At 46.7% G+C, this 26221-nt stretch overlaps 1 protein-coding gene across 9 annotated transcripts in view; it reads right to left on the reverse strand.

The window, feature by feature from the left end:
- The window catches only part of HDAC8 (histone deacetylase 8), a 111005-nt gene that overhangs the window by 67538 nt on the left and 17246 nt on the right, over positions 1–26221 (reverse strand). For 6 of the 9 annotated variants that reach the window (XM_054040014.1, XM_054040008.1, XM_054040012.1 and 3 more), the window contains exons 4-8: positions 26054–26154; positions 19946–20010; positions 13745–13857; positions 9979–10056; positions 7779–7887 (exon numbers count right to left, since the gene is read on the reverse strand). In XM_054040014.1, coding sequence (XP_053895989.1) covers positions 7779–7887; positions 9979–10056; positions 13745–13857; positions 19946–20010; positions 26054–26154 — 466 coding nt within the window. Of the gene's footprint in view, positions 1–7778; positions 7888–9978; positions 10057–13744; positions 13858–19945; positions 20011–26012; positions 26155–26221 lie in introns of all 9 variants that reach the window. The other 3 variants (XM_054040010.1, XM_054040007.1, XM_054040015.1) reach the window with 1 other exon arrangement.

The raw sequence follows: 26221 nt of genomic DNA on the forward strand, positions 1-26221 counted from the left end.
CTCCATGGTTGATTTCAAAGCCTGGCATGTCATTAGTTTTATTCTGAGGTCTCAGGGGAGCTTTCTAGAAGCCCTCCCTCCACCTCCTGACTGATGGAAGTCCCAGTTATCAGGCGTGCTGAGTAAGATGGCAGGGACTGAAGAGTGGAGGTGGCAGGCTGACTGGAGAAGTGCAGTGGTTTTGCTTGGGACAATAACTTGAAAAATAATAATGATAAAAAGTGTGTTTAAAACAGGTCAGGCATAAAGTGACCAGGCAGCCTGATTTTTATTTCAGCTGGCTGTTTCGTGTCTGTATTAACACATCTCCTCTTTCCACAGCAGCAGGTGTGGTTCCAGCCTAATTCCAACATTATTTCATGGAAAGCCTTGAAAACAGATTGTCTTTGAGTGGGTACAGGGTACCATGCTTATTCTCTTAGGGTACGTCTTCACTTACCGGAGGGTCCGGCGGCAGGCAATCGATGTTCTGGGATCGATCCCGGAAGTGCTCGCCGTCGACGCCGGTACTCCAGCTCGCCGAGAGGAGTACGCGGCATCGACAGGGGAGCCTTCCTGCCGCGTCTGGACCCGCGGTAAGTTCGGACTAAGGTACTTCGAATTCAGCTACGTTATTAACGTAGCTGAATTTGCGTACCTTAGTCCGAAGTGGGGGCTTAGTGGGGACCAGGCCTTAGTCATTCTACATTTCAATGTGCATGAGTTAACAGGAGCAGCAGCCACCTTCTGCATCCGTTAGCAACAGTTTATCACATGGCTTTGCAATACAACAGCTGAAGCATGCAGGGCTTAAATTCAGCCGGAGCCCACTGAAGCAGAACTCCGGAAAATATTTTCAAACCCAAGGGAGCCCTGGTGCACCTGCCATGAGGCTGAAGCACCAAGCCTGGGCACGACCCCACCCCCACAGGACTAAACCCCTGAGCCCCCGCGCTTCCCTCCCATGGGGCTAAAGCTCTGAGATCCTCCACCCTGCAGCTGAAGCCCTGAGCCCCCCAAATGGGGAGGGGAGTGGGAGGCTCTGGGAAATCTCTGAGAATTTAAGCCCTGGAGGCATGTATCTATTTAAGTTTTACTTTGTATTTTACACAGTTATGTTTATATTATGCACGCACCACACTTGGAGGGAAGAGCCCAGTTCTCCCCACCTGACTCCATTTTCACTTGTGCAAAGTGAATCAGGACCACTAGCCATGTGATTAGACGAGGTAAGTGAGATCTTACTGTGTGCAGTTCTGGTCTCCCATGTTTAAAAAAGATGAACTCAAACTGGAACGGGTGCAGAGAAGGGCGACTAGGATGATCAGAGGAATGGAAAACCTGTCGTATGAAAGGAGACTAGAGGAGCTTGGGTTGTTTAGTCTGACAAAGCGAAGGCTGAGGGGGAATATGATTGCTATCTTTAAATATATCAGAGGGATAAATACAAGGGAGGGAGAGGAATTATTTCAGCTTACTACTAATGTGGACACGAGAACGAATGGATATAAACTGGCCGTGGGGAAGTTCAGGCTTGAAATTAGACGAAGGTTTCTGACCGTCAGAGGGGTGAAATATTTGAATGGCCTTCCGAGGGAAACGGTGGGGGCGACGGACCTGTCTGGTTTTAAGATTAAGTTAGATAAGTTTATGGAGGGAATGGTTTAATGGTAAAACATAGTAGCCAAGGAAAACCAAGCAATGGTACGTAAATAGTATAATGGCTAACAGGGGTCAGGCTAGAGACTCTTGCCTACATGCTCGGGGTCTTACTGATCGCCATATTTGGGGTCGGGAAGGAATTTTCCTCCAGGGTAGATTGGCTGAGCCTCTGGAGGTTTTTCGCCTTCCTCCGCAGCATGGGGCAGGGATCACTAGCAGGAGGGTCTCTGCCAATTGAAGTCACTAAAACACAGGATTGGGGACTTCAACAGCAGAGTCCAGGGAAGGGGTAGGGATGGTTTTGTGGCCTGCAGCATGCAGGGGGTCAGACCAGATGATCATAATGGTCCCTTCTGACCTTAAAGTCTATGAGTCTATGAATCTTTTATTGTACAAACTTCTCTTGGTGAAAGGGACAAGTTTTGAGCATCACAGAGCAATACCTTAGATCTGGAGAAAGTAACCTGAGTGTTACTCTGCTCCAAGGTGGGACGGATTCACATGTGCTGTCAGAGACCACTTAAAATGGGCAATTAAGGGCTGGCAGATATTAAGGTGAGTGACAAACTGGTGATATAAACCATAAAACCAGTGTCTCTGTTAAGTTCGTGGTTTTTAGCATTCAGCCAGAATTATGAATTTAAGTTCCCAGGCTCGTCTTTTGAAGATGTTTTGCAGGTTTTCTTTGAGGATGAGGACTCAGAGGTTGGATATAGAGTGATCGCTTTGTGAAATGTATCTGCTCACTGAGGATAGGTGGTTTATCTTATCATTTTCCTTTGTGAGTTCATTTGAGACCATAGTGATTGTCTGGTTTCATCCATGTTGTGAGCTTTTACACTCACTCACATGTTGTGATAGCCACATGTAGGACCCCAGTTCTTCTAGTCTAATATCCTGCCTCTTGAAAGGTGTGTTGTGGGAGGTATAGATCATCATAGCAATGGAGATATGTCTGCAGGTTTTGCATCTATTGTTCTGGCAAGGTCTGGTGCTGCTTTGAGTTGGTGTGTCTTAGGTCAGGTTTACACTAAAGAGTTAGGTGACCCAGCTATGTTATTCAGGGGTGTGGAGAAAAAAAAACACACCACTGAGCAACCTAGTTAAGCCAACCTAACTCCTGGTGTAGGCAGTGCTACACTGACAGAAGAATTCTTCTGTCAACCTAGCTACTGCCTCCCAGGGAGGCGGATTGACTACAGTGATGGGGAAAACCCTCACATCACTGTAGTGAGTGTCTACACTGATGCACTACAGCAGCACAAGTTTAAATGTAGACATAGCCCTAGTCTGTGGGGACGTTCCATGGGAACAGCCTGGGTACTAGGATGGTTCCACAATATGCCAATCTCTTCATGGGCCACCTTGAAGAAGAATTTCTGAAAAATGCATCATAAAACCAACAATGCATCAATGATATTTTCATCCACTAGACAGATGACCTAAACGCCCTCAGATTTCCACCACAATTCAACCACCACCATCCATCCATCCAACTAGTTCTAGAACACATCCACACTAGCATCAACTTCCTAGATACCACAATCAGCTTCAACAATGGAACCCTACAGATCATCACACTTACTTCCGCTGACCCAGACACCTCAAGAAATCTGTTCTCTACAGCCAGGCATTCAAGATACCACAGAATATTCTCTGAGGAGAAAGTCCGGGGTACGCACCTTAACACACTGAAAACCGCCCTCACCAAACAAGCACATTCCATCAGAGAAGCAGATCAATGCTGTGATGTTGCATTCCATATGCTTTATGGAAATATGTTTACGAATATGACATAACTGGAATAGGCTTTATACTAATGACACCTTGTATGGTGTCATTAGAAAGCTTGTAATCTACTAAGTGTGTTCATCCTACTTGTTTGCATGTATTATTTCTATATCTGGAGTTAGGAGAATAAGATATAAACTTGTATCACTGGAATAGGTCACCCAAATACCCCAGGAGAACCTGATGCTATACAGTATGGCCCACACATGCACTGACTGCACACCCCCAGTTATTACCTATCACTCCACATTAGAACCCATGTGGGGTATCAAACAATTAGAACCCATATTTGATGGGGAGCATACCCTGAAAGAAATCTTTCCCGAACTTCCTCTTCTGCCCTTCAAGCAACTCAACATCCCCACGCTCATCATCACCAGGACACATCATCTCAAAGCAGCACCAGACTATCAGAACAACAAATGCAAAACCTGCAGCCATATATCCACTGCTACAATGATTATACTCCCCCTCCCAACACACTTTCAAGAGCCATGGGTCCTACACATGCCTATCAGAACATGTGGTATACCTCCTCCAGTGTATCAAATGCCCCGACAATAACTATGTGGGTGAAACCAAACACTATGCTCTTGAATGAACTCTCACAGAAAAGCAATAAGACAAGATCATCTTGTCACCCAAGGCCACACACTTTTCACAAAGCGATCACTCCATATCCGACCTCTCAGCCCTCATCCTCAAAGGAAACCTGCACAAAACCTTCAAAAGACAAGCCTGGGAATTTAAATTCATATCTTTGGCTGGACACTAAAAACCATGGACTTAACAGAGACACTGGTTTTATGGCTCATTACACCAACTGGTCACCCACCTGCTAAGTCTTAATTGCCCACTTCATTTTAAGTGGTCTCATACAGCATGCATGGACCCCTTATGCTTAGCAATCTGCCCCATCTTGTGTTTAGTTTGGACACTCTGGTTACTTGTTCAAGACTTGAGAAAGAGCTCTGACACTCAAAAGCTTGTCCCTTTCACCAACAGAAGTTAGTCCAATAAAAGATATTACCTCAGCTACTTGTCTCACTCATATCCTTGGACCAACAGGCCTACAACAACACTGCAAACTATAAGGTACAGAGATGTGTGATAAATGCACATTCCATCTGCCTCACTTGCTCTCTCTAATCTCTGATCCCATTTCCTCAGGACTGGGCCTAACATTCCAAAATCTGAAATGCTTTAAACAGGTGTCTTGTTTAATAAAAAAGTCAATCTGCCACAAAAATATTTTCTCCTCTCCATTCACCCACCTCTCTTATGTTCACTGACTGTTCAGTCTAGGCCAGCAGATGGTTTATGATCTGATATTGCTTGACTCATCAAAGCTAGAAATGAGCATTTTGTGCCATTGTGAAAGGGTGATTCCATTTTCCCCGAGAGGGGGCTCAACCCTTGTTTTGATCCTGAAAGGTCCTGAAACTAAGGCACGAATGCTTAGAAAAGCTAGCTTAGATCACGTTTAAGATGTACTATAGTTTTCTCTCCCTCAAAAGCCTGTACAGAAGAAATCACCACACCTGATCAGATCTGGTTCTTCTAGTCCAACATCCTGCCTCTGACAGTGACCACTGCCAGACATGTCAGAGGTAGGGGCAAGAAACATGCACAATAATATGGAATAACCAGCCCATAGCAGCCATTTCCTCTTAACCCCAGGCAATCAATGGTCAACACACATGCGGAAATCTGAAGATTTCTATACTTGTATCCTATATAATGTAACTGCTGGTGTTATCACTAGGCCCAAAGTAACTAAGGCTCCTGACCTTCAGTGATGGGATACAAACATCCAGTTCCAAACCTTCTTAAACTTGCTAATACATTTTAAACCTCCTTCCCTACTAAAAACAAAACACACAAAGGTATCTGTGCTATAAAGGTTTCACATTCATTCTTTTGGGGTGACCTGCATAACTCGTGGTTTCTCCAGTCAAGAGTAATGCAACAATCCCAAACTCATGCTGAGAAAAACTTGATACCACAGCTCAGCATGTACTGCTAATATATAACCATATACATATGTGTATAGTAATATGCTATGCACTGGAGTGTACTATGTATGACCCTTCTGAACTATTATTTTACAAATATTTACTGCTTTTGTACATCACTGACTCTGTTAGACGAGAATTAAGTAAATTTCTCCTCCTCACATCATTAAATGTGAATGCACCATACTAACTGCTACAGCAATTTGAATAAACATGCTGTGAAATATTTCTGTTTGAATTAAGAAAATGCCCCTGCAAGTTCTGGATTATTTATTAGTATGGTTCTCCACATCTGTAATGTTGTTCAGGTGCTGTATTTTTATCTTCAGAAGGTTAATATTTAAAATAGATGTGAAAGTACCTAACTGACCCACTAATTAGAGCACTTTTTCAGGAAGATCAAATAAGTTAGCTATTCTGGATGATCTTATGAATAAGAGATAGTCATTGATTAGCTAGAACCCACGTAACTTTCTCTTTTGATGGAGGAAATAGGTAAGTGCCTAAGTTTCCAGAGCACTGTGTGTGTACAGATTTCTTGGACATCTCTACACTGTATATGACTGATGCATACTGCTGCAGATGAGTATCCAGCTCTGCTGTTGGCAGTCTCTAACGTCTCATCTCTGGCTGCCTTTATCTACAATATTTTAAAGACGTCAGACTTTTAAAAAAACAAATGTCACACCTTGGCCTCTGTTCCACACAAGGGCTATTACTAACAATTACATTTAATTGGGGTCTGAGTCATTCAATTTCCAGAAACAATAGGCAATTATACATATACCATACCACCCAAGAGCAGGATAGGAGTTTATCTGCTACAACAAAAGTGTTCAAACACAAGCACTCTTATTTATAGAGAGGCAAGTTCAAAGTGCACATGACTTAAGACTCCACTAGCAAAACTTCCTTTTTATTTATTTATATCATTGTGCTGCAATGGGTCAGTTTCCATAGAGATGAGGAAGGCAGTTGCCACCAAGAGGGAGGGAAATGGCATGGTTTTGCATAACTTTTTACTGGTGCTTGGCTGTGGGAATGCCAAAGAGCAAGTCTAGAGCCCAGATATTTGCAAAAGAGGAAAAGGCGGCCCACGAAAGGGGGCTTCTCTTGCCAGCAGGGGTCACTGATGAGAAGAATACAAGGAAATACTTTGCACAGGGAGTAGTCAGTTTACAGAATTCATTGTCACAGGAGGTCACAGAATCAAATACCATGACCACTTTGTAAATGGATGGATAATTTGACTCTATGATCATTGTTGTAGGTCAAAAAAGAAGTCAGAGGGAAGGGATCTTTTAGCTTATTTAACACTCTCCAGCCCAATGTAAGATTTTCCCATTTAGCACACTGGACTTCACAACTGTTTTATATTTTCAATGTATTCTGTTTTAATTGTTTTGAATTTGGGTTTACATCCCAACTTGAGTCACAAGTAGAAACAAATCTGATGGTCTCATTCTACTCCTGGGTGGATGTTTATTGGATTCTTAAAATCACTTTGTATTTTGACACAGTATGCTCAGAAGTGATCCAGGACTGGAATCATGGAGGTAGTGGAGGAAGTTGGGTACTGTATAGATCAGGACAAACACGTATTGCCAGAGCTGGATTGGGAAGCTTGCACAATGACTGTCTATCATGTGTCTTGAGCTAGCAACTGGTTTAGCCCTTGGCTTTCATGAGAACTAGATTGACATACAAATGCATGCAGCAGCAGTGTCCTAAAGTTAATCACCTTTAGAAAAAAACAGGCCCTGGATTTCATTTTTTGCCAGAGAGGCTGATTTAGTGGTTTGTGCCATGCACCTGTGAAGGTGCAGAATTAGACTTCTCTGAACCAACCGTTCCAATTCCAGCAAAGATGGCTCAGTCCTTAATCCTTCCAAGATAGATAAATAAATTCAATGGAGGTTTGCACTTGAAATGCTTTGCAAACAACCTTAACCTTGTTCCCCAACCATGGCCCTCTCTGTATGGACACTAGAGATTCCATGGCACTTAGTCTAAGAGTAGATATTTGCCCCATTGTGCTTGGTTTAAATTACACCCTCTGCCCCTCAAAATAAACACACACAGATAAACTGGGTGCTTGTCCCCTTCCACCTAGAGGTGGATGACATTGCTGCTCAGTGCTTCTGTATATACAATCTGTATAGGGATTGGGATCCTACAAGGTAAGCTCACCAGTTAACATAGCTTTGTGTCTTTAAACTGACACCATAAAGGGGCCACAACTTAAATAATAAAAAGATTATTAAAAATCTGTACAGGTTTTGTTCTCTGAAATCCTCTATTCAAACAAAACAGATAGAAAATGGGTCTCACGTCTCGCAGATCTGGTAATATTTCTCATCCTGAATGCCATCCTGGATAGGTACGTTGACACTGTAATATCGCCCCTTCCCCAGGCCAACGTCAGACACATCTCCTGTTCCTGAGCAACAAAAAACAAACCCGAACTATCAGTCAGCTAAGGAGAAAATGAGCTCAATAACATTGGCTGAACAGATCTGGGATGTCTTTCAAAGGATGGGAAGATCTGAGGCATAGTACACCTTCAGAAAAGTCTGCACTCTACTTCCAACAGGGGAGGTTTTTGAGTTACTTTGTTCAAGAAGTATCTGCCCTGGAGAACATACTTCTAAGATTTCAAACTCTGCAAACTACAGCACCAGAGAGAGTTCAGAGATTTCAATACATTAGCAACAATGGGAGAGGGAAGTGTGTACGCCCAGATCTACACACAGGTTGCTGCAACTGACAGTGAAAGGGGTTTTGGTAGAATCTGATGCTAAAGGGAGACAGTTAAAGGGATACTGCTGAAGTTTTGGATAAAAGCCGCTGACCTATCCACGTGCTAAGGCTCTACATTCCCTAAGGTGTATAATAAATACCATTCTGGCAGACAGAAAGATGGTCCTGTGGTTAGGACTTGGGAGATTTGGGTTTGATTCCCACCTCAGTCACAGACTTCCTTGGGCAAGTCACTCAGTCTCTCTGTACTCAGCTCCCCATCTGTAAGATGGGGATAATATTTCCTTTCTCACAACCATAGCTGTAACTTTAAGCACGTAAATCATCCCAGTGAAATCAATGGGACTATTCAAATGCTCAAAGTTAAGCACATGCTTAAGTGCTTTGCTGGATTGTGGCCAGAGGGCTCAGCACCTGGCAGGACAGACCTACATGGGTTGCACGCCACCTCTGAACAGGATATGGTGAAGATAAAACTTGTCTTAAGAGGTTTCTTGGTCTGTATCACTGAAAATCATTTCCTAACACTAAACCAGAATGGATTTAGAAAGATTTACTGATCATTTATGATCTTCAATGACTTTACATTTCACTCAGCTCAGACAGTAAAACTAGACTCGCCAGTTTCATGAAGGATTTCCATAGTCAGTTACACTTTCTGCACAGCACTGTTGCGTTTGAGTTGCCAACATCGCAGGGGATGTCTGAATTACATTTTCCTTCAATTACAAAAGCTGACATGAATTGAGGCTCTTAAGATTTATTTAACACTAAACCTAAAAAACTAGTTAAATGTTCCCTTTAAACAAAAAAAGCTATTTTTAAAATTTTACTTCTGATTGGAGCAAACAGTGTGTCACATGAAAAAGTGGAAAACTCTGGTAAGAGTTGCTTCTGTACATCTAATCATATCACAACTGAAAGCAGGTAAAGAGGACGACTGCAGACGTTTCTTGACCGAGTCCTGCAAAGCTTTCACTAGTGCCAATGGAGCCCTCCCTAGCCATTGACAAGCTAACTCATACAGTATCATACATTTATGGTGGCGTGTAAAGTACAAACACTGCCCACCCAGCTAGCATGGGTATAAATAGCAATGTAGAGACGGTGAGACAGGGCTTAGACAAGAAGATTAGAGTGCCCTGCATACCTGAACTCCCATGGTAGATATTCTACACGGGCTGTGTACAGCCCAAGCAGTGCCTCATGTGTCTACACTGCTATTTTTAACAGCATAGCGTCCCTGCTGTCTCCTCGCTGCCAGAGCCTTTCGCTGCACCATGTAGTGTCTGTACGTGACACACTGCAGTAAGTGAAGACATAGCTCTAGAGAGTCCCATGTTAGAGCCTCACAGCCTCCCGCTCTTGAAAAAGGCACAAGCAAGGGTGCCTTGCATCTCATTGCATTGTCCCCTCTCCCCTCTAAAGGTACGCAGAGGGTGAGGTTGCCCTCAGTGCCCCTTCTGGGCTCATCCAAGCCCTGCTGATGTTCTGCTTTTTTCTCTGCTAGACAGCAGGACACAAGCCCAGGTAGAGAGTGGCAGCACAGTGGAATGGACCCAGCAGTGGTCGTGCCCTTGAGGTTTAGTGTCAGGAAGAGGCTGAGGAAGTGCACTACTGAGTGTATGGGCTCCTGTTGTATTGTTTTCTGGGTAGAGAGAGGATGCAGACACAGACGGGTGGTGGGAAACCTGGAAAGAGTGAAGGGGACAGGACTTAACCCAAGTGCAGAAACTCTGCTAGTTAGTGAAGCCATAAGAAGATTGCTTGCCTGGGAAAAATCCTGGTGAAAACTTATGCAGAGACACAGTCATGACTTTGGAGGTGAAACTAAAGGCATCTTCCACACCTATCAGAGAGAGAGAAAGAAACTCAGGTGTCAATTACTCACATGAACTACACATTACAAAGAAATCACAAGAGCACACCTCAAACAAGCAGTAGGGGGAGGGGGAGAGAATGCGCAAAAGGCAGACATGACACAGTAAATCCTTCCTTAACAAATGGAGACTAGTTCAAATGTGGCGTGGGTCACAAGCGTGGTCTCAACCTAATCATTGGTGAATGCATCTCCACATCACAAATCATTGCAAAAGTCCGCAGCACTGGTATTGTCTGCTCAGACTGGAAGAGCAGAGGGCAGCCTGGCAGCTCAGAATTAGAGTGCCCTGGAACAGACCTGTCCCTGATTAGAACCGGAGTTAATGGTCCATCCCTTTTAGCAGTACTCCAGTTCATCAAGCCTCTTTTTAATATACATAGATGCTGGGAAAGAAGTTGCAGAAGACTTAACACAAACCAAATGTGGTGGGGAAATGGACCAAAATGAAACACACCATAAAAATTAGGAGAGCAGGAAACGTTAAATAGCGTTGAAATAATGGCCCCAATGCAGAGAGCAGCTTCAGTCAAGGACCGTTCTGGCTTTAGTTTTATAGAATCATCATTTAGTACGGACTGCTGCAACATCACAAATCTGCATTGACGACATTAAGCAATTAAGCTCTGGGATTGGCCATGACACAATCCTGCGTTCTGTATGGAAGGCAAGAGATCGTGAGGAAATCCTCTTGCTTGAGACCCCTTGGTGGAGGGGCTTAATAGAATTAGAGCTTGTTAATACAGAGCTTTTGTTGTTTCTAATATTCCACCGTTGCTCAGATCACCACCACAGGGCCGTGTGTTTTAATAATACAGAGCAAGCACCCGGGGCTGGGAGAGACACGCAAGACATCTCCTATCACGAGTCAGCAACTAGCCCCAGGTGCTCAAAAGGTTAGGTGTCTAAATACCTTGAAGACCTGGGCCTAAGTGAATTGAGGGAACCTCACCTTGCTAAGTGGAGAAAAAGCCATTCTTTACAGCAGCGGTTCTCAAACTTCATTGCACTGTGACCCCCTTCTGACAACAAAAATTACTACACAACCCCAGGAGTGGGGACCGAAGACTGAGCTTGCTGCCCCGGTTTGGGGGGCCCAAGCCCGAGCCCCACTGCCCCAGGTGGGAGGCTAAAGCCAAAGCTCAAAGGCTTCAGCCCCGGCCGGGGGCATGTAACCTGAGCCCTGCTGCCCAGGGCTGAAGCCCTTGGGCTTCAACTTTGGCTCCAGGCAGTGAGCTTGGGCTTCAGCCCCGGACCCCAGTAAGTCTAACGCCAGCCCTGGTGACCCCATTAAAACGGAGTCCCAACCCACTTTGGGGTCCTGACCCACAGTTTGAGAACCCTGCTTTACAGCAAGATGAAAGCTAGCACCTCTGGCTTGTGAAAGCTGCACTCTAGGCATCCTCCTCCATACACGAGTCTGTTTGCAGGGCCCCAATGCCTCATCACTGTTCATTTCCCACTAAGAGCATTGGCGAGGAGACACGAGCTATGGCGCTGATGATACCTCACCCTGCCCTAGCTCTTCACTTATATCAGGGGTCTCAAACAGGTGACCCGCGGGGCTATTTCCTGCGGCCTGTGCGCCCCCCCCAGCCTACCTCCAGGCCAGGGGTGGGCAAACTACGCCCAGGGGATTGCCCCCCTTGAGCCCCGTGCCGCTCCCTGAAGCGGTTGGCATCACGTCTTTGTGGCTGGGGGGCGGGGGGAGAGCAGAGGGCTCCGTGTGTTGCCCTGGTTTCCAGGCACCACCCCCCCTACAGCTCCCGTTGGCCGGGAACGGGGAACCGCGGCCAATGGGAGCTTTGGGGGAGGTACCTGGAGGAGCAGCAAGCAGCGCACGGGGGCCGCAGGGACATGATTCCAGCTGCTTCGCGGGGCCGGGGCCGGCAGGGAAGCAGGCAGCCTGCCCTGGCACCGGTGTGCACCGCTGCCAGCCCAGAGCCTTAAGCCCTCCTGCACCCCACCCCCCAACTCCCTGCCCTGAGCCCCCTGCCTGCACCCCAATCCCCCTGCCCTGAGCCCCCTGCTGCATCCCACATCCCTCCTGCACCCCAACCTCCTGCCCTGAGCCCCCTGCCTGCACCCCAACCCCCTGCTGCACCCCAACTCCATGCCCTGAGCCCCCTGCCTGCACCCCAACCCCCTGCCACATCCCTCCCCCCTCCTGAACCCCACACCCCAACTCCCTGCTCTGAGCCCTCTGTCAAACCCTGCACACCTCCTGCACCTCTGGGGGCAGGGAGGGGGCGGAGTTGGGGTGGGGACTTCAGGGAAGGGGTTGGAATGGGGGCAGGGAAGGGGTGGGAAGAGGCAGGGCAGGGGCGGAGCCTCATGGAAGGGGTGGAGTGGGGGCAAGGCCGGGGGCAGCAAGGGGTGTGTGTGTCAGTGATGTGGCCCTCAGGCCAATGAACTAGTCCTCATTTGGCCCCCCTCGTCATTTGAGTTTGAGACCCCTGACTTATATCAACCCACGTGAATCAGTCGTGCGCTCTACCAGTGGTCAGGTAGAGATCGGGGCCTGGATTTGGCCTAGCTGACAAAGGCTCAACTCGCTGAAGACTGCAATGATACTGGTAGATTGGGGAACACAGTTAAAAGATTTGGCCAGAATTATACCTGTCCCTCTGAAAGCGTATGTGCCGTCTTAGGATCTAGCTAGATCCCCAGCCACTGCAATCAAGACACCTGTTTCACACCTCCATTAAGTAGAAGGCTAGGACTTTTTTGGATGCCACTAATCCACACCTTTATCACCCTGACCTGAGGGTATCACCATGCACTCGGCATGGGATTGCACCTTAAACCGACTAGCAAATCTAATTGTGTGCAGACTGCAGAACCACACTTGCTATACAGGATATCAAGGCAGGATACCAGAGCTCCTGGATCTACACTGGTTTCTGAAAACCATGTAAAGGTGTTGGCTCTGACCCATTAAGCTCTAAGTGGTCTGGCCCCTCCCATTTAAGAGAACCTCTCACTCCTTGTACTGTACTGCTGGAGTTTAGCTCCAGTTCATCTGCTGATTCATCTGCTTGGTGTTAGAGAGAAGGACCTACTGGCAGGGTCTTCTTCTAGAGGGGCCCTCAGCTGCATAGCCTCCTCCCTCCTCCCCCACATCTAAATAGTCAAAGTAGCCTGAAACTGCCGAACTTCAGGGCATGCTGCAAATCTCATCTATTTTCACAGCCTGAAGAGCAGCCCTAATCACCCTTCTTCTATGGGACAGCAGAACTGCTTTCTTTCCCTTAGTTGTGGTTGATTAATTGCAGGAATGTTTTTCTAAAAAGTTATTCTATAATTTTAAACAGCTATTCTGCTGTGGGAGTCCAGTGGCCTGCGTTACACAGAAGGCCAGACTAGGTGATCACAGGTGTTCCCTCTGGACTTGGAATCTATGCAAGAGCGGTAATGGGGCGAGGCTGTTCATTTGTGTACATTTTGTTTGAAGAAGTGGATTTTATTTTATGGCTGAGGTGTCAAGAGTGCAGCACTGGGGCTTTGCATATGGTTTTATAAACCCAAACAAACAGGCACAAAGTGATGCTGGTAATCTCCATTGCAGTAACAGCCCCTCGGTGATCCTGGCTACCACAAAGCTTCCCCGAAGCACTGCTCTGCCAGGACCACTTAGCAGCCCGCATGGCTGCCTTACCATCCCCATGATGCAAGTCCAAGTCAATATAGAGGATGCGGTCGAATTTCCGACGCAGGCGCAGGATGCCCAGGACGGCGTCGTTTAGGTAGCAAAAGCCAGAAGCTTCATCTCTGCAAGGAAACATTCAGGAAGTTCAACATTCCCAAGCGGAGACAAGATAGCTGCTCGCCCCAACCTTTGCCCCTTCAACCCTCCACAAACCCCATCCGGCAGCACAGCCTCCATCTTGTGTGGACTAAAAGGAGGAACACTAAGGCACGGGTGTCAACTAGTTCCACAGGTCAGGAGCAGCAACGTGAGAGCCAGCCATTAGACACAGAGTATCTGATCAATTACATGGGACTTTGGAAACCTGGGCTCGATGTCCAGCTTGAAATGTTAATAGACCCCTTGTCTACACTGCCGTTGGGCTGGAGCTCAAGCTCTGGGGCTGGGAGGGGGAGCTTGAGAGCCTAAGCCACAACAGCTACATAGCCAGTGCTAGTCTGTGTACCAGGGTGGCAGACTCGCTCCCAGTGGCAGCCTAGACATGTCCACTATGGTTCAAGTTACAGGGCCTCCCCTGTTCCTTTACCAGACTTGTCCATGTTCTCAGACCTCACTGCTGGAAATGTTGCTGGATATTCAGCTCTGCTCAGTATCCCCACCACCACCACTCTCCGCCTCTGTGGCACAAGATTGTGGGTAGATGGGAACAAGCTCTGGAGAGTAGTCTTGTAGTTTCTAACACTCACTGCTGCAAATGGGCACTAGTGCTGTCCAGAGAACCTCTAGCTCCATTAACAGAGCAACTCTGGAGATTGCTTCTCTAAAAGCATCCAGGGAGCATTTTTTAGTTTTACTAACATACAGGCTATTTTTCTCATTTTAAATGTTTGACATTTAAGACTATGGCTTCTGCTTAACTTCACATGGGGTCCGCAGTAATAAAACTGCTGAACCAGTACATTAAGAGAGCCCCTGCTAGACTGTCCCCCTCCTCCCCCACCAGAACTGGGGACAGGCTAGCAGGGGCTCTCTTAATGTACTAGGGACAGAGTATTTTAGCATACTAACCTTATACCACAAGTGACATGGCTTCCTGGACTAGTCTCTTATAGACCACGGCCCACATTACAGAGCTAACAATTCACAGTAGGACTGACAGTCGTCTCTGGGACTGGACTAGCAGAGGATGCTGAAATTGGGCACTTAGCTAATGGGTAAAACTAAATAGCAGTTCAGGACTGGTGTAGCAGGGGTCACTGCAGTGCAGGATTAGTCCGCACTGGAAAGACCACAAAGACAGGCTTGGGGAGGTGAATTGGCAGGGCTGTGCAGGGAACCTGCAGCGTCCACCTGCCCTGTCTCTTGGCCATCTTTATTAGAATCATATGAATAATGTGGCAATTTTGCAACAAAAAAAAATTCAAAAAACAGACTCCAAAGAGCAACAGCGAGTCCTGTGGCACCTTTAAGACTAACAGATGTATAGGAGCATAAGCTTTCGTGGGTGAATGCCCACTTCGTCGGATGGTGGCTTTCACCCACGAAAGCTTATGCTCCAATACATCTGTTAGTCTTAAAGGTGCCACAGCAGACTCTGTTGCTTTTTACAGATCCAGACTCTACCCCTCTGATACTAGACTCCAAAGAGAGACTGCTGAACTTGAATTAATATGCAAATTAGATACAATTAACTTAGGTTTGAACAGAGACTGGGAATGATTGGGTCATTATACTAATTGAATCTATTTCCCCATGTTAAGTACCCTCACACTTTCTCTGGGTCATCTTGATTATCACTTCAAAAGTTTTTTTTCTCCTGCTGATAATAGCTCATCTCAATTGATTACCTCTTACCGTTGGTATGGCTACTTCCACCTTTTCATGTTCTCTGTATGTATAAATATCTTCTTTCTGTATGTTCCAGTCTATGCATCCGATGAAGTGGGCTGTAGCCCATGAAAGCTTATGCTCAAATAAATTTGTTAGTCTCTAAGGTGCCACAAGTACTCATGTTTCTCTCCCCAAAAAGAGCACAACTGGACTCTAAGCCAGGGCAAGTCTCCAACAGCTAGATCACTCTCATGAAGAGAGTTACTGTCCCCACTTACATTGGCTCAAGTTTGCATTAGATGCTGATGGAAGGAAACACCATTGTTCTCTGTACTAGGACTACAGCTTCTACACCAGATGGGAGTGCCAGTGTAGACGAGCAAAGGGAATTGTTACCACTGTGGGGTCTACATAGCCAGGCATTGGACTGGAGGGGTCCTCCAGGATCATAGAGTCCAGTCCCTGGCAACCCTAATCCCATTCATACACACAGGCCTAATTCTTTTAGATGACAGAGTGAGATGATACATGGATTAAGATGCTGGAAACCACCAGGATCTACTCTCTACTAGCACTTCTACTATTGCTTTCACCAGTGGAGTTGACCAAGATAAAGCTGGTGCAGATAAGAGCAGTGAGAGAACCATCTTAGGGAAACTACGGAAGGGACACTGAGAATTACTGGCTTTTACTGCTGCAATCCTAGTGTGACTGACACACAAAAACAATCTAAGGAGAGCACATATGGATCCCTTTGACAAGTGCTTTCCATTTTTTGTGCCTAGCTGATAAGAGTGGTTAAAGGGGTAACTACAACAAGTCATACTGAAAGGTGAACTGTCAGGCTGGAGGGATGTTACTATTTGTGGAAAAATTGGAAAGAGTCCAGCGGAGGGCAACAAAAATGATTAGGGGTCTGGAGCACATGACTTATGAGGAGAGGCTGAGGGAACTGGGATTGTTTAGTCTCCAGAAGAGAAGAATGAGGGGGGATTTGATAGCAGCCTTCAACTACCTGAAGGGGGATTCCAAAGAGGATGGAGCTCGGCTGTTCTCAGTGGTGGCAGATGACAGAACAAGGAGCAATGGTCTCAAGTTGCAGTGGGGGAGGTCCAGGTTGGATATCAGGAAAAACTATTTCATTAGGAGGGTGGTGAAACACTGGAATGCGTTACCTAGGGAGGTGGTGGAGTCTCCTTCCTTGGAGGTTTTTAAGGCCCGGCTTGACAAAGCCCTGGCTGGGATGATTTAGCTGGGAATTGGTCCTGCTTTGAGCAGGGGGTTGGACTAGATGACCTCTTGAGGTCCCTTCCAACTCTGATATTCTATGATTCTATACTATTGGAGCTCCTCAGGGATTGGTATTGGGACCAATCTTATTTAACATTTCCATTAATGACTCTGGAACAAAAAGTGGGAGTGTGCTAATAAAATTTGCGGATAACACAAAGTTTGGAGGTATTGCCATTAAAGAGGAGGACTGCAACATCATAAAAGAAGATTTGGATGACCTTGAAAACTGGATAACAGAAATGAGATGAAATTTAACAGTTCAAAGTGCAAGGTCATGCACTTAGGGACTCACAAGAAGTTTTTTTTTTTTTTTGCTATAAGATGGGGACGGATGAGTTGGAAGTGACAGAGGGGAGAAAGACTTGGGTGTATTTCTCAATCACAGGATCACTCTGAGCTGCCATAAAAAAGGCAAATCCAATTTTAGGATGCATCAGGCGAGGTATTGCGAGTAGAGACAGGGAAGTGTTTAGTACCATTATACAAGGCACTGGTGAGACTTCATCTGGAATACTGTGTGCAATTCTGGTCTCCCATGTTTAAGAAGGATGAATTCAAACTGGAACAGGTGCAGAAAAGGGCAAGTAGGATGATTCGAGGAACAGAGAAACTACCTTATGAAAGGAGACTTAAGGAGCTTGCCTTGTTTAGTCTAACCTAATGAAGGCTATGGGGAGATAGAATTGCTCTTTCTAAACACATCAGAGGGACAAACACCACAGAGGAAGAGGAGTTATTTAAGGTAAAGGCCAATGTTGGCATAGGAACAAATGGATATAAACTGGCCATTAGTAAGTTAAAACTTGAAATTAGATGAAGGTTTCTAACCATCAAAGTAGTAAAAAGAACAGGAGTACTTGTGGAACAGCCTTCCAAGGGGAGCAGTGGGGGCAAAAAACCCCAAACCCTAACTTGTTTCAAGACTCATCTGGAGAGGATGGTATAATGAGATTGCCTATAATGGCATCTGGCCCACCCACGATTTCTATTAGCAAATATCTCTAATGGCTGGAGATGAGATACTAGATGGAGAGGGCTCTAAGTTACTATGGTGAATTCTTTCCCAGGTGTCTGATTGGTGGGTCCTGCCCACATGCTCCGGGTCTAACAGATCGCCATGTTTAGGGTCAGATAGGAATTTTCCCCCCAGGTCAGATGGGCAGACATCCTGGAGGATTTTCACCTTCCTCTAAAGCTTGAGGCTTGGGTCACTTGCTGATTTGAACTAGAACAAATGGTCGATTCTCTGTAACTTGAAGGCTTTAAATCAAGCTTTGAGGACTTTGGTAACTCAGCCAGTGATAATGGGCCTAATTACAGGAGTGGGTGGGTGAGGTTCTGTGGCCTGCGACGTGCAGGAGGTCAGACTAGATGATCAGGATGGTCCCTTCTGGCCTTAAAGTCTACGAGTGGCAAAGAGGCCTTTTACATCCCATCTGTGCTGAAAGACAAGACAACAACATCAGCTGTTTGGGTCTTTTGAAGCTGTAAATATAGCAGATGACAAATTTAAAATACTAATCAAGGAAAAGTAGAACCAGCTATTGCCCAAGTGCACCTTCCAGGATGGAGAATTAGCTGCTGCAAAGATGCCTCCTTTGGGATAATAATATTTGGGATAATTTATCTCCTAGATTCATGCTGGATGAAAGCTTTGAGCATGGTTCCAGAGGTGAAAGGTCAGCATTTGATCAATAAAAGGCACCAACCCTTAGCTCCAAGCCATCCTAGACTATTTTGAACTTCAAGCCTTGAACCCATGAAGACTGTGGTTTCCATTTCCATGCTTATGACCTCAGGAAGCAATTATGCCTACATCCCGCCTCCCGCACAAGCAGATTATTTTGACAAAGGGGCACTTATTCTGGATACACACCACTCTGACTAGGAATCCAAAATAAAAGTGTATGTGTGTGTATACACCCACACCCCAATGGTTGCAGAAAAAGCAGCAAGTTAAAGAAAGATAAAAGATGAAGAGTGTACTTATTCACTTTCAGTGTGGCACAGCAGCTCCTGCCTCTAAGATACAAAGGATCATTATTAGTTAATTGCATGTACCGAGACAGCGTGTGTCCAACAGATAAACCCTCTCCCTTCATTCTGTTTTGCACTATGCTTACAGCTTGCCTGAATATTGCTCAGTCCTTTCAATGTGCCAAGTCCAAATTTAAGACAGAGACCCATGTTAAAATATGTGGGATTATCATACAATTAATCTAATGATTTTACAGTACCGCTAATTATTTCTGAAGACATGGATAACTGATGAAGTACCAAAAACTAGTGAAGAGCAAGTAGACAATATTCAAAGAGAAAAGGAGAATGATCCTAGCAATAACCATCTGAAAGTCTAAACGCAATCCCCAAGAGAAATGATGGACCATCCAGCATGAAGAAAAGTCACCGAATGGACTCATGCGCAATAAGCATCATGAGTTTATAAAGAATAATTCTTTAGACAAAACTGACTTTTTTGGACAGAATTACTAAGGTTCCCTTAGCCTGCTGGCAACTATGTGCATCATATATTTGGATTTAGTAAGCCATTTGATGCAGTGTCTCACAATATCTTTTATGTCTCATTCCTTGTAATCACTTAAAATCTATCTTTCTGTAAGTTAATGAACTTGTTTTATTGTTTTATCTAAACCCAGTGTTTGGAAACCTCCATTTGAGATAATAGAAAATAATATGCATAAACCCTTTTAATGAAATGACAAACTTTCTATGAGCTTGTATTGTCCAGGAGGGTGCTGGGCAGTACAAGATGAATATTTCTGGGGACAGGTCTGGAACTGGGAATTTGCTGGTGTCGCTCTGTAATATAATTCATGAGTGGCTGGCTAGAATCACCTATATAATTCAGCTGGGAGTGATTTTGCATGTTAGAGGTTGTATGTCAATGGACCAGGAGTGGTTGTTTTTACAGTGAAGCAGTGTAAAAGACATCCCCAGTTGAAGAGTTGAAGGGACACAGTTATCCATCAGTCCAGACTGTACCCTAGGAATGGTACAGCATATCCCATTAGAATTTAATTCTACTGATGAACAAGAAAGAGTGATTTGGATTCTACTCTCCCATACCTTTGCAGGCTCTGCAGACCCAGAAGTAAAAAGCTTGTTTTCCTCCTTAACATCAGCAGCTGAGTCTGTATAATTGCAAGGAAGAGATCTTTGGTGTTAAAGCCCTGTTTTAACAGAATTTCTTTTCAGAGAACAGCTGATCTTCCAGACCGATTTTTCCCCTTTTCCATACGTGCAATGAGTTGAAGGAGGGCAAGTTAACGAACAAGCCTGAGCCTTCATTGTCAAAATCAGGGGTAGGCAACCTTTCAGAAGTGGTGTGCTGAGTCTTCATTTATTCACTTTAATTTAAGGTTTCATGTGCCGGTAATACACTTTAACGTTTTTTAGAAAGTCTCTCTCTATAAGTCTATATTATATAACTAAACTATTGTTGTATGTACAGTAAACAAGGTTTTCAAAATGTTTAAGAAGCTTCATTTAAAATTAAATTAAAATGCTGATCTTACGCCGCCAGCCTGCTCAGCCCGCTGCCAACCTGGGGTTCTGTTCACCTAGGCTGGCAGCGGGCTGAGCGGGGCTGGCAGCCGGGACCCCAGACCTGGGAGGGGGGGATTTCAGGACTCAGGGCAGAGGGATGGGGGCTGTGGGAGTGCAGGGCAGAAGGCTGGGTGTGGGGGGGGTTTCAGAGGTCAGGGCAGAGGGCAGTGAGTGGGGGGGGTTCAGGGTGCAGGGCAGAGGGCTGGGGGGGTGCAGGGCAGAGGGCTGGGGGGGTGTCAGGGGTGCAGGGCAGAAGGCTGGGTGTGTGTGGGGGAGTTCAGGGGTCAGGGCAGAGGGCTGGGGGTGTGTGGAGGTGCAGGGCAGAAGGCTCGGGTGTGGGGGGGTTCAGGGCAGAGGGCAGTGGGGGTGTGGGGGATTCAGGGCAGAGGGCTGGGGTATGTGGGGGGTGCAGGGCAGAAGGCGTGTGGGGGTACAGGGCAGAAGGCTGGGTGTGGGGGGGAGAGCTCAGGGGTGTGGAGGTGCAGGGCAGAAGGTTCAGTGTGTGTGGGGGGGTCAGCTCGTGGGGGTGCTCCCAGCCCCCTGCCCTGAGCGGCTCATGGCAGGGGGCTGGAAGGGATATGCCCTGTTCCACCCCCTTCCCCAAGGTCCCGTCCCTACCTCTTCTCTGCCTCCTCTACGGAGCAGGGAGCACGCTGCCACTCGTCCCCCTCCCACTCGCAAGGGCCATCAGCTGATCAGCGCAGGGAGAGGGATGGGGAGGAGGAGGGGCAGGAAAGCACCACGCTGGTGGAAGAAGCGGGCTGGGGGGAAGCTTGGCTGCCGCAGGACCAAGCTTCTGCCTCCTGTCCCTGCAGGGGAGTGCCGTGAGTGGGGGGGCTGAGTGGGGCTTGGGGCCGGGACCTCGGCAGCGTGCCATTCAAAATCGGCTTGCGTGCCGTAGGTTGCCGACCCCTGGTCAAAATGGTCACCCCCCTGGAACTGGAAGTTCAGAATCGAACCAGCCAGATTCCCCTTTTTCCAATACCTATTTTATTACTAGAAAGTCAAATCCCAGTATTTCTGCCTCCCCTTCTCTCCTCCCCACCCTGCACCACAGTTCAAGTTGCCTGTCAATTGCATAAGTCCCGTGAGATCTGACTCAATGACTTTTACAGAAAACGGCTTCTATGATTTTATAGCACCATTATTTCCTCTATTAAAAATGGGGGGGATGGTAAAAAAACCTGGAATCATTTAACTATTGAATTTCATACCTCATTCCCTACATTCTCTTTAGAGATCATTCCTCCAATGTGCACTCTTCTGGTGCTAAAGGGTCCCAGTCAACTTTTTAAAAAGCCACAGTCTGAAAGTGTTTGGCCTATTGTGATTATAACTAGCACCTAAAAGGATTACAACTGAAAGTTCAGAAAAAATGACATTCCCCTACCCAGCTTGTTTACTTTTGTGCATTTGACAATGCCTTGTGGGTAGCTCATTGCCCTGTTTCCCATGTTCCTCTGTTGTTCCCATGGGTCTTTTGCACAGCACAGAAGAGAAACATCTTGATATATTGGAAAAATGTCATTGTAAACCCATTAAAATTGGCAGGGGAACATCTACTACTATAACTCCATTTTGAAATTGACTAGATTTCACAATTAGCCTGAAAAAGCCGCACAGACCAATTTATCTGCCATAAGGACTGGGCCTTAGTCTCAGTCTGGATTACAACACAAATCATAGCAAGCAAATTAGCAGTCTAGCAGCCCCAATATAGAGTTGTGGACCTAATTAAGGTTCTAAAGAGATACAATTTGACTTTTTTGGAGTTGACTTAAAAAAAAAATCCTTGTTTATGACTAAATACCTGTTAAACAGCATAGCCTGAGGATTTTCCTTTTAACGTCCTTTTTAAAAAAGGCTTGAGGGTTTTTCGGCTCCCTTTTCATTTATAAAGGTCATTTAATGAAGAGAGAAACTGACCATATAAGGCAAACTGAAAAAAACAAACAACCCAAAACACAGAGTTTTCGCTAACCTCTTCCACTTACAGTTGTCTATATGCAGCACATGACTCTTGTGTTTGGGGAGGCAGGATGTGAGCACCAAAAGCTCCCTAGAAGTGGGAGGAACCACCAGTGCCTGTACAGTGGCCCCACCCCTGCTCCACCCCGATGCCCAGCCCCTGCGTGGCCTCTTCCCCTGAGGCCCCATTCCCCACTCTGCCTCTTCCCACCCCCACTCTGCCCCCTCCCCGCCACTTGCTCCTCTCCGCCTGCTCCTCCCTGCTCACTCCTTTCTGCCCCCTCCTGCCTTACGGGTGAGCGACAGGAGGGAGAGGGCGGAGAGGAGCGAGCATCGGAAGTCTCAGGGGGAAGAGGCACAGCAGGGGCAAGGCCACGGTTCGGGTGCCAGTGCCTCCCCGCAACTTCTCAGGAACTTCCAGTGGCAGCACTCCAAAGGTGGTGCGCATCCACTACAGCGGCGTTACAGTTACAGGACCGTCTGCACCTCTCGTCCCCGTTCTGGGCTGTCTGAGCGCTATCGCCTCAGGTGTTCAGCCTCTTGCCCTCATCTGCTTCCGGGTGGAATCTCCCACTCTTAGACAGGTACCCAGGTACATAAGCTCTAGGTATAGTTGGGGTTATCACCCTGCAGGTCCGACTGGGTTTGGGCACCTGTAACCAGCGATAGTGACCAATTGCCGTCTTGACACAAAGCATTTTTATTTAGCAATTAGAAGTTGGATATGAGTCAACAGTGTGCCCTTGTTGCCAAGAAGGCTAACGGCATTCTGGGCTGTATAAGTAGAGGCATTGCCAGCAGATCGAGGGCTGTGATCATTCCCCTCTATTCGGCATTGGTGAGGCCTCATCTGGAGTACCGTGTCCAGTTTTGGGCCCGACACTACAAGAAGTATGTGGAAAAATTGGAAAGAGTCCATCGCAGGGCAACAAAAATGATTAGGGGGCTGGAGCACATGACTTATGAGGAGAGGCTAAGGGAAGTGGGATGATTTAGTTTGCAGAAGAGAAGAAAGAGGGGGGATTTGATAGCTGCTTTCAACTACCTGAAAGGGGGTTCCAAAGAAGATGGATCTAGACCAGTGGTCTCCAAAGTGGGGTGCGCACACCCCAATGGGTGCACAAGAGAATCCTTGGGGGTGCGTGGCAGGAGGAGCTCCTTTTTTTTTTTTTTGCTTCGGCAGTTCGGGTGGTAGAGCCGGTGCATCAGGGGGTTGGACTAGATGACCTCCTGAGGTCCCTTTCAACCTTGATATTCTATGAGTCTATGAAACGTTGAATTCTAAAAAGTGCACATTTCACTTACTGATTTTAAAATGTCTTTCCAGCTTTAGCTAAGGTACCACTAGGGAGAGCTCTAGGTTAAGTCAGAGGGTTTTCCTAACCCTTCAGTGGATTTCCCCCCACTTCTGCCAGTATGTGGAGTCTGTTAAAAAAAGCTCAGGGGTGGGCAAACTTTTTGGGCCGAGGGCCACATCTGGGTGGGAAAATTGTATGCAGGGCTGGGGCAGGGGGTTGGGGTGCAGGAGGGAATGCGGGATGTGGGAGGGGGTGCGGTGTGCAGGAAGGGACTCAGGGCAAGGGATTGGGGCAGAGGAAGGGTGTGGAGTGTATGAGGGGGCTCAGGGAAGGGAGTTGGGGTGCAGGAGGGGGCTCAGGGCAGCGGTGCAGGAGGGGTGCGGACTGCGGGAGGGGGCTTAGGGCAGGGAGTTGGGGGGGTGGGGTGCAGGAGGGGTTTGATCTCCGGCCTGGCGCCGCTTACCTAAAGCGGCTCCGGGGTGGCAGCGGCGCGCACTGGGGCCAGGGCAGGTTCCCTGCATGCCTGCCCTATCCCCGGCCCTGCGCCACTCCAGGAAGAGGGGGCTGGGGCTGGCCACTTCTAAGAGCGGCATGGGGCCCGCGGCGCCACGGGAGGCAATCCCGCAGACCGGATCCAAAGCCCCGAGGGGCTGGATCCAGCCCAAGAGACGTAGTTTGCCCACCCCTGCTCTAGCTGAAAGTTGTGTCAGTATTTCCATTATAAATGTCTGTTCTCAGGAGTAGAATATAGCACACGTTGAACAGAAAAGTAAGTAGTTGGGATTTTGAAATCAGTCTCCAAAAGTCTCACTGAAAATGTCTTAGGGAGTTCTAGTGCACACTTAACGCTCACAGGACAGCTGCATTGACAATGATGTAATGATGTCTTTTAGCGTTATCCTTGCTCAGAGAAAAACAACATGAATGGCTCAGCACATCGGAGGCAAAATTGTTGAGGTTGTTTCTTAGTTCCAGGCATCACCGATGAGGGAGATCCCAGGCAGTGTAGTCAAAACAGAACAGCACAAGACGTCATTAAAAAGCCATTCATCCTGAGCAGAATGAGACTGTTCTGCCTGACTAATCTGAACTGTGCCCACTCAGTGGAAACAAAAACCAAATCCAGATTTGGACAGTTCTAATGCTGACCTGGGGGTTCACCTTAAACTGCCAGTATTTTTAAATGGATCCCCAAAGTGTGCACATTGTCCTTACTTCTTCCCAGAGCTCCCGGTCAGCTCAGGAAATGCACTGCTGCAGGAAAAAAGCTGCAGCTGGATTTCAAGGGGATGAGAGAACTTTTTGAATGACCCCATCTGGTAGATACACATAGAATAGAGGGACCAAATGTCATGCTTCAAGGAAAACACTGGGCCGCAAAGATCAGGAAGGAATCTTGCCCTGCCCCTAAATACAGCATTCCACAATTGATGAGGTACTTCCCAAGGATTTTTTTCCAATGCATCAGCTATAGATTACTATCACAGACAGTATACCAAAAATTGACAGGCTGTTGGTCCAATCTGGTATGGAAAATCTTATGATTCTATTAGAAAGAGGGGTCACTTTCTCATCTGCACATGGTATTAAACACAGCCCTTGTGCTTCAGAAGATAAAGTACTACTTTCTCCTGAAACTCAGAGAGCAATAAGGGGACAAGCCACAGCTAACTTTAGAAACATTTTTAGTCCTGTGACCTCCTGGGAATGAGAGCAACTTAGGGGCAAAGTTCCCATCTCCTCTCCTGCTGCTCTGAAATATTGTTATTGACAGTACATTACTGCTCTATCTCAGATATTACAATACAGATCTAACAGATACTTTCAGAGCATAGGAAGGAATATGAAGAGCCAATTCTATTTCAACTCACCTCTTCTTAAATATTTCATTTGTCTCCAGGTTTCCATTCTCTTCAGTTCTTGGCAACACACCAGCAGTTTGCACTTCTATCTCAAAGTACTTTACTAGCATTAAGCCTCGCAACACCCCTATGAAGTACTATGAGAAACTGAGGCATAGAGAAGTTAATTGATTGGTCTAAGTCACACAGCAAAGCCCATGGTAGAACCAGGACTTAGATGCAGGACTCTTGGCTCCCATTCCTCTGCACTACACAGCACTTCTTCCCCAGCTGCCTCTTGTCTTTCAACCCACTCAACCTCTTCCCCGCCCCCCCCCAAAATTCCCAATTCATTTGTATTGGTCTTTTTGGATGCTATTGTTTCTCCTCGCCCTGATGGTTTGTGTGGAAAGCTAGGAGCTATCGGGCTCGATTCAGATACCAGGTTGGAAAGCACACAGTAACAGGTTTTCTTCTTACTTCTTTGCATGATGCCACCCTCCAGGCCAGTTAATCGCTACCTTGCACTTGCCATCCATCAGACACTGGGCTGCTGTGATGCTGGCCCCTCCTACAGCTGCTGCATAGTCAAAGATACCTTCAGTGGCTGGACAGTCATAACCTAGGGGCAAGAACCAGAGAGTGTCGCTCAGGACAGAAGACAGAAGTGGGAACATCACTGCATTCCT

This window comes from Malaclemys terrapin, chromosome 9, assembly GCF_027887155.1.
Source record: "Malaclemys terrapin pileata isolate rMalTer1 chromosome 9, rMalTer1.hap1, whole genome shotgun sequence".
In the NCBI taxonomy this organism is placed as follows: domain Eukaryota; kingdom Metazoa; phylum Chordata; order Testudines; family Emydidae; genus Malaclemys; species Malaclemys terrapin.